The sequence below is a fragment of the Aristolochia californica genome, unplaced genomic scaffold (genome assembly GCF_029961685.1).
Source record: "Aristolochia californica isolate CCGP_79_NKW_82.1479 unplaced genomic scaffold, dmAriCali1.0.hap1 SCAF_7, whole genome shotgun sequence".
NCBI lineage: Eukaryota > Viridiplantae > Streptophyta > Magnoliopsida > Piperales > Aristolochiaceae > Aristolochia > Aristolochia californica.
Genome location: NW_027182268.1, coordinates 427,214 through 436,230, shown reverse-complemented (window position 1 = coordinate 436,230; position 9,017 = coordinate 427,214). Strand labels below are relative to the sequence as shown.

Sequence of the window (9,017 nt, the reverse complement as noted above, 5' to 3'; positions counted from 1 at the left end):
GTGAGTTCGACAGTGGTAGTTTCTGCTCGCCAGGCCGGGAGGTGATCCGAGAGGGCTTCTCCGGTGCCAATTCCGCATTCCGACCATCCTCCGGCGTGTATTACATATTTCCGACCATTCCCGGAGCTATTCCGACTCCGACCGAGACTCGAGAGAGCCGGTTAGAGAACTTAAGCTCTGTTTCGTTCTTCGCCGGATGTTACCTCCATCCGTCGGCTTCTAACCTTCGTCGCCGACATCGTCTCTACCTCCGGCCACTCACTCTTGCTACCAGAAGCCATTAATTTCGGGAAATTGCAGCACCCGTGAGAACGAGTTGCTGCTCGAGCGAGAGGAAGGAGAAAGGGAGTAATTCGTCATTTTGGAATTTCATTTTTTTATATAGTTTGAACTTAGGTTTTGAATGTTTATTGAATCTGATTTGATAATTAATATTTATTGAATATTTGTTTTCCGGATATTTGATTAAATTAGCTAGTTAGGGTAGGAATATAATTTAGGTTGGAGTTTGGTATTTTAATCCGATTTCTGTCTTTCACTCTATGCACCCGAGAGGGTCTAGACGCAAGGATTGAGAAATCAGATCCGTGGTTACGTGGCGCTCGAGAGAGGCACGAATCACCGTAAAATCCAGAGTTGATGTTTCCTGTTGTGCAAGTAGTTAACCAGATGATTGCTTGATAATTTAGGATATAATTAGTATTTAGTTCATATTAATTCATCATATTTGGTTAGGCTAGTTGACTGAAGAATACACAAAATTCAGTCCTCCCTGTGGATATGACCCTCGCTTCCCTCTAAATTACATGAACGATTCGTACGCTTGCGAGGTATAAAAACCGATGTAACTAAATTCTACATCAAAGATCAAGATTGGACTTTCCTCTCAGAGATCCATCTTGCGAGGGCATGATAGAGATAAAGATAAAAATAATAATAGAGATAATGATACACTCAAATTCTAAATGATTGCATTAGAGACATACTCAAATTGAAGAGTTGTAATCACCTACTTTCTATATTATAATTCTATAAATAGTTTATACCTAATCAATGATAATCAAGGCAATATTATTTTACATTCCTATATTCTACAGAAACGATCATGCTCCAAAAAAATTATTGTGCTTTCCCAATGTTAGCTTCATTTTTCACATAGCCAAAACGAATGAAACAAAGCTGCATAATTAACACCATGATTGGAATTTAATCGGATAGCCAGCAAATCTGGTTTGGTACTGATTGCCCCAAGACATGCCCAACCCCATTTCTGTTTTTTTTTTGTTCTTTTTCAACAGTGCATAAAGAAACCGATAACTAACGCTGGTAATGTGATTGCTCTGATTTAGGTACAGAACCGATCGAAACGATCCAACACCAAATTCTGCTGAAAACAGAAAAACAAAATGGGAAATAAAGAAAGCATTTGATTCCAAATAGGAGAAAGTGAAGTAGGAGATGGTTGGTCCCAAATATAGGAGAAAGAGAAGTAGGGTCGGTCTTACCTCATTCGGGTAGATTGACTTGTCATTTTGAAGGGACAAGCCAGATTTTTCAGTGCTTGGTTCATGCTTCCCAGAGGAGAAATTTCCTGTATTGGAGGGTCATGGACAGCAATGAAAGTGGATCCCAGGGGGAAAAGTTCTTCAAAATTGGGTGCTGATGGGTTGTTTTGGAGTGAAAATGTCCCCATCTTTTTGTGAGTGGAGTATTACTAGGTTTCCATGCTTGAGACAAGGCCTTGGAACTGATTTTTGTGTAACAGCTTTTGTTCACCATTTGGCATCATCTGAACAGGAAGTGCCACTCAAGCTTCAGGTGGAGAGAGACATGGCACTAGCACAATTTGCATCAGGAAATAGTTATAATCATATTACCTGAGCCACACGGGTCTGCCCCTACCTTATTTACTCAGTTTTCTAAAGCTTATTCATAAATTTTGTCTGCCAAATTTTGTCTATTTGATGTCAATTCAACTGGCCGGTCAGGTTTAGTTTTTAGAACCTATGCAAATATTTTCTTTTATTCTTATCCAATTCTGACTAGTTTATAAATGACTTCTTATTCGTTTCTTTGACATTTCATAATCCATTAATGCTTTATAGTCTTTCCAGTTCACATTTCTTGTCTACACGAGGTTTCTTGAGCTGTCTTAGCTTAAGTAGGAAGTAGGTCCTCCATCTTTAAAATTATACTCTCTCTCTCTCTCTCTCTATCTATCTATCTATCTCTTTATCTATCTAGTTAGCTATCTATATATGATAACTTGAAGGTTTTTCTAATTATTAAATGCAAAGCTTGTTGTATGAAGTCGATCGATGAGATCGCCCTCCAACCTAGACTATAAATATTTGAAGGTACAGTATTAAGTTACCTTATATTATTTCTTATTCATTTAGCTTGTTTCGCACCAAATAGTTTTTCGTATTGGATCTGTCATCTGTAGCTATAATTCCAAACACATCATTTTACTATCACTACTCATCGATCTAAGACTGAAACAAATTGGAAAGATCGACTATTAGTTATATATAGAAACAAAAAAAAAAAAAGAAAAACACTTAGATTAAAAGCATAAGAGGGACCCCAAATTTTGCATGAAGCCATACTCAATTACACATCATTTCCCACTCCTTAACCACCAAAAACATCTCATTTGGGAAGCACCACATTGTCGCCCTTTGCTGGAATCTCTTGCGTCACCACACCATTCAAAATGTAATCTTCACTTGAATTCATCTTCTCCGAGTTGATCGCCATCATGGGAAGCTCCGGCAACCCTTTCTTCTTGTCAGTCGTCGGTGACTCCGGCGAGCCTATGGGGTCCTTGCTCTTTCCCCACACCACTGCGTAAAGGCCGACTACAATGACAATAGCTCCAATCACCCTGAAAGAAATTGGAATCCGCATCATGAATTCATTTTCTGAAGCAAATTATCACTTCCCATCGCTGTGATTTGATTATATACATACCTTCCTAAGCTGATCTCGTCGCCTAGTATGATGGAACCAAGAAACGCCACGATAATCATACAGAGAGGATTAAAAGCTGTGACAAAAACTGGGCCTCGTTCCTTCATCACCATCCCTTGAATGCAGTATGCCAACCCAGAATTCACTATGCCCTGCGCAGAAAGAGATAAAAGTAGATCAAGCACTGGGAGAAAATCTAACAACCTGAGAACATGAGGGAAAAAAGAAAAGACTGTACCGAGTAGATAGGAGCGAGGAGCCTGGTGTCCCAGCCGATGGACCATGCAACAGCATTCCTTTCCATGATAAGAGCCGCCGCAGCGCCTTCTACGATTCCCATAAAGCACACTAATGCTGCCAGCGACAACTCCGCGGGGTATGAATCTAGTGTGAACGACTAGACCAAACAAGTACGATTAGAATCATATTAGTGGCACTGGCTGGGTAAGAGAAATCCATCTCTGTCAACTGTTGAAATCAAAGGTGGTGCTCTGATTAATTTTTACCTGCACAATGAAGAAGACGGCCCATGAGAAGCAGCTGGAGAAGAGCATGATAGTTCCCTTGACAAAATCGTGTCCGCCGCCACCGCTGGTACTGTGGTGCGTCCGGCCTCTGGACCACACCAGGTCCAGGACGGGCCCCTTGTAGAGAGTCATCAGCATGGCTCCACCCAGAGTCACCACTGTTCCCAAAACCTTAGCCTGGCTTGGTATCTTCTTAATTTGAATCTTCTCGCGCCTGTACAAGGAAACACGGTAATAGCATCAACTTGGTGATGTTGCAGAGATCACTAAAACTCAATAAAGGCAGGTAGAAGTAGCTCCCAGGATGACCCACCTGAGAATGATGGCCAGGATGAAGGTTATGGCGGGGAGGACATTGTACATCGCAGAAGCAAAGGTTGCTGAAGTGTACTGCATCCCGACATAATATAAATTCTGATCCAGCACTGGTCTACAGAGGGGAGTTTTGAGCAGATGGTCAGTCGCCAGTACGGTAAACTGTAAAAAAACTAGTGAAAGATATTCTCCAGAAAATGAGTCCTTGCAAGAGTTTCAGAGCATTACTCCAGAAAGCCAAGGACTGCGATCTTTATGAAGACGGAGAATGTCATCTTGGGCCTCACTTTCCTGAATGAAGAGAACCGAATGGAAACAGTCAGAATATCATGCCTCTAAAGAGTAAACATTGTTACTTTGCGGGAGTGCATGAGCAGAATCGAAAGAAAAACAAAGGAGAAAGGAAACTCTATCAAGCTTTAACATAGAGGTAAAAGAGAAGAGATGGTGGGATCTTCTGGACAAGTTCTTTTTGTCCAAGCAATCACCTGGCCGGACGTGAACAGAACCTTTATATAGGACCCATTCAAACCCGGTGAGGTGATTGGCGGGGTTCTGGGAGTTTCTAGATGAAGCCATTCAGAAGATCATCCAGACCGGAAAGAGTAGGGTACCTCTCCATAAAATAGGCGAAGGGACCAATGGCAAGGGTAGCGGCGATATGCCGGTACACAACGAGGACGTAGGGACTGAGGCCCTTCTTGAGACAAAGAGAAGTGATAATGTACATCCCTGCAAACCCAAATTGCAAGAAGAACATGGCGGCGTAGGGTTTCGCTTTGCTCGTGAACTTCCCCATTGACCCAGTTCCCTTCTGGTTCTCCACCTCCCTTCAGCTCCTCTCTTCTTCTCTTGCACTACCACAGCCTTGGTCATTACTCCCAGAACAAACAGGTATATATAGGCCGAGCGACAGAGAAGGCTACAGCCCCTGCTTTCCAAATGAATACCACCCAGATTCCCTTATCCATTAACGAGGGGCGAACCCACTAACCCAGAAAACATTCTTTCAGTGTATGGCTATGAGTTAAAGTGGCTAATCTCGTATTGTGTTCCGCTTCTTTTCATTAATAAATCACCAGAGGAATTAGTGCATGCTGATGTCTTATACTTGGTGCAGTTTGGCAGGCTTTGGGTGGTGCGCTCAAATTAGGATCGCAAGGCCGAATTGGTGTAGCTGTTGAGATACCACCTTATCCGACATAGAGTTGGGTGCGCCAAGAAAGAAAAACCCTTTAATTTGTAGAGACATTTAGATTTTTACCCAATTTTTTAAATATAATTAGGTAAATGATAAACTTTAAAATTTATTTAGGAAAATACACAACTTTGACAGATTACGTGTCACCACATCATCATGCCACATCAACACCCGGTGAGTTGAACAACACGCCAACTAACATGTCATCACCCATGTAAGATGCCATGTCATTAAATTCTTTAACACATCATCATGCCATGTAAGCCCTTGTGTCCCTTCTTATTTTTTTCACTCTCTCTCTCTCTCGCTGCTCGATCTCTCTCCTCTCCTCTCGCCCTCTCACCCTCTTGTTGTGCCCGCTCCTGCTGCTCCCCACTGCTGGTTGCTATCTTATTTTTAAAAAATATATAAAGTAATAAAAAGTGTACCGATAAATTTTATTTTTAAACTCTAATATAAAATTTTCATATTTTTTTAATTGATAAATATTTTAAATCGATAATAAATGGTTTTAAATAGGTAAGAGTAAGATTTTTTAATTAATCAATATTTTTTAATAATTTATTATTTTAAATATATGGTAATAAAAAGTGTATTGATAAATTTGATTTTTAAAATCTAAAATATATTTTTTCAATTTATAAATATTTTAAACGATGTTGACGTGGTTTGCCGTCTTATATTTTCAACAGAGGGTTTTTGTGTTATTTAATGATGTGGCATCCTACATGGGTGATGATGTGTCTGTAAGATGACATGTCAATTGACGTGTTGTTCAACTCACCAAGTGCTGATGTGGCAAGACATAATCCGTCAAAGCCTATGTGTTATTTTTTACTGTACACATGCACAATTGATCGGTCAAAGTTGGGTATTTTACTAAATAAGTTCAAAATTTTGTCATTTATCTAATTATGTTTAAAAAGTTGGGTAAAAACCTAAACGTCCCTAATTTTTAAGGCAATCAAGAAAAGGCAAAACTTAAAGCATTTGTTTGTGGCTACCAAAATTCTCTCCATTTCTTTCCCTTCCACTTCGTGACTCTACGGTGTAAATTCACAAGCAAGGAAATTATTTGTGTTTCACTTACTGTATTGGTTGCCAGTTAGTGTGATCCAACGAGGAACTGAAAGATCAACAAATGCTTCGCAAAGTCATCCGATCGAGTTTTGATGAGTTGATGCTAGTTTGTCATGCACCCACTAGACCATCAAATGCAGAACATCTTAATATCTTAAATTCTTTATTAAAGTTACTTACCAAGCTTGATCAAAACGATGATGACTTATTTGTTATCTTCATTATTTGGCTCTTTAGCTACAATCATGGAGTATTTTCACTAACTATTTTTTGGAATAATAATGATCAAATTCTTATTTTACTTTCTTTTCTAGGGGTTCCAAACAAACCTTTAAGGATTTGGAAAATCTCCCATTAGTATATTACTTAAGAAATGCATTCAACCGGAGAAACTTGCCCCTTCTTCCTTCCATGGATGTAGGTCACTAATTGGCCATTCAATCAAGAGAACCTAGGTAGGTTCCTCTCTGACAATATTTTTGGAGAAGAAGATGAAGATGATGAGAGCTATGTGGACCTGAAATTCCAGCTGTTTTTGGTCTAAAGCGTCATTAAGGATTGCAAAGGAAATGTCGCACAGAATCAAGATTTCAAGAATTCACAAAAAGCTTTCTTTAAAATATATTGACTTAATTAAGGTTTCCAACTAAAGAACCTCACTTTCAGCCCTGGTGGCTGGTGCCATTCCTACTCTTCTCCAAACACCAGGATTTGCAAAATCTTATATTGACTTAATTAGGGTTTCCCAACTAAAGAACCTCACTATCAGTCCTGGTGGCTGGTGCCATTCCTACTCTTCTCCAAACACCAGGATTTGCCAAAATCTTAAAGCCTTGAACACAAAGCAAAGCACAAGATATTCTTCCATCAGTTAAGTGGTATTCTAATGAAAGTAAAGGCATTAGAATAACTCTCCTCCGCTAATTACTCATCCATCCGATGATGTCCAAATCAAAAGTGGCAACCTCTAGAGGGGAGCCTTTTGGAGGTTCATCTCCTTAAAGCTAAAGGAGAAGCACTGTTTGGGCTTTTCTAGCATTTTTCCTCTCCCACGTTATGGCACTTTCAAGTTCCACGCATAGGAGACGTTTGTAGCAGTCAAATGGTGAATTTAATAACTTTTTCCCAATCTTTAGATGGCTCAAATGTGTTGGTCACAACACAAAAGCTTACATTGATCCCTGATGCCAATCGTTGGATAAAGCTCTGGCTAGGAGGATAAGATGAAAAAGGAAATGGTAAGAGTTTACATTGATCCCATTTTGGTACACTCAAGTGGTACAGAGAAGAAGACATGCCCTTCTGTCATCTCCTCCGCAGAACTTCATAAAGAAACCAACTACGTGGAGAAACTCGAACCAAATTCTTTACAGTCAGTTCTGTGAAGTCTAACTTTCTTAGAACTGTCTCAGAAGTTCCCAAACAATTCCACAAGGTATTTGACGCAATATGCTTTCTGACGAAATACTCGATAGGAATAAATAAACTTCTGTGCATCTCCAATCAGTTACCTGGATTACTCTTCTTTCGTCACTCACTTTCTTAATGGAATCATTCTCTGTAATATAAAATGTGTGTAGTGGATAACACCATCAGTAAAGAACAACTGTTCAAGAGCTCATCCACAGTTCCATGCAACTGTTGTTAGTTCCTTAATCGTACAGAATTTGTTCCCAACTACTTCTTCGCCTTTCTTTTCTCTTTCGTTTTTATTTACCAGGTGCTTTGCGTAGTTAGCATTAGTGCGTTTAAGTGTTGGACAGTACAAACTTTTTCCAACAAAAAATTATGAGAGAAGACGTAAGATCAGGCTTGCTTGCATATCTCTCTCTCTCAACAATTTTAAATTCCCCACTTTTGTCCTGTGACTAGTCCGCACAGACCAAGTACATAACCGGTCTAGAGAATCAATGGAGTGTACTGTTGGGGGGGGGGGGGGAGGGACTTGAAGTTCATGTGATTATATGCTTTGGGTTAGTGCACATGACTCAGGACATGATCTTCATGCGCATTACGCAGTTCATGTCCTGATGTCGTTAGGGAGCGCCGAAATTCATGTCATGTGTTTTCCGCCCGATTTTGAGAATCATCTACATGACTCTCGTGCGGGCTCTCTCTGGCTCAGACCGTTCCCGCACCTCGCTCTCGTTCCCGCAACCCCGCTGTCGTCTCCCTGAAGCCTGAGCTTTCTGCTCCCTCTCTCGTCTCCGTCGTCCCTCTCCGGTCTCCCTCTCTACCACCTCCATCTCTCGCTGCAAACGTTCTTCCGACGTCTTTCTCTTTCTCGGACTCGCTCTCCCTCTGAACCTCCCGCTCGCTTCTCCCTCTCTCTTATCTCTCTGTCTCGTCTCCCTCTCTTCTCCCTTTCGGCATCTCACTCCCTTCTCCCTCACGCTATCATTTTTTCCCCCAAAAGAACTTCCAATTTCTTGCGATTTCTCCTGTTTCAGTTTTGTTTTTCTTCGATTTTGACATTTGGACTTCTCGGCTTCCCTCTCTTCTCCCTCTCTGCGTACCGTCGGAGCGCTGCCTCTATCGGCGTTGCCCGCTGGCTCGCCCCTGAGGAAGACGACGATAGTTTAAAACTATCGTCATTAATTTATAAATTTTATTTATAAAATAATTATTTTTATTTATTTAATACATTTATTTTATAATTACTATATTAAAAATAGTGATTTAATAGTCATAATTAAAATATTTTTAAAATAAATATTTGATAAATTATCTTGGCATAATTAATAATTATCCAATTACTATAGTTAATTAAACCAATGGTTTTAAATTTTGTGATAATATATTATTAATTAATAATACATAAAATATATTATGTACAAATATATAGTGTGTTAAATTTATGATTAGATCAATTTTTTCTCTTAAATTATTCATTTTTAGGTTAAAGTATATCATATGTTATT

General features: G+C 39.7%; 1 protein-coding gene across 1 annotated transcript; it reads right to left on the bottom strand.

Moving 5' to 3' along the window:
- Window positions 1–2,503: 2,503 nt before the first annotated feature.
- Window positions 2,504–4,635, bottom strand: LOC137936744 (WAT1-related protein At2g37460-like). The gene is made up of 7 exons (XM_068781606.1): window positions 4,430–4,635; window positions 4,044–4,106; window positions 3,814–3,930; window positions 3,480–3,714; window positions 3,212–3,370; window positions 2,974–3,125; window positions 2,504–2,887 (listed from the first exon to the last, which is right to left on the bottom strand). Exons 1-7 carry the CDS (start codon window positions 4,612–4,614, stop codon window positions 2,653–2,655), a joined length of 1,146 nt encoding a protein of 381 aa, XP_068637707.1. The 5' UTR covers window positions 4,615–4,635; the 3' UTR covers window positions 2,504–2,652.
- Window positions 4,636–9,017: the final 4,382 nt, after the last annotated feature.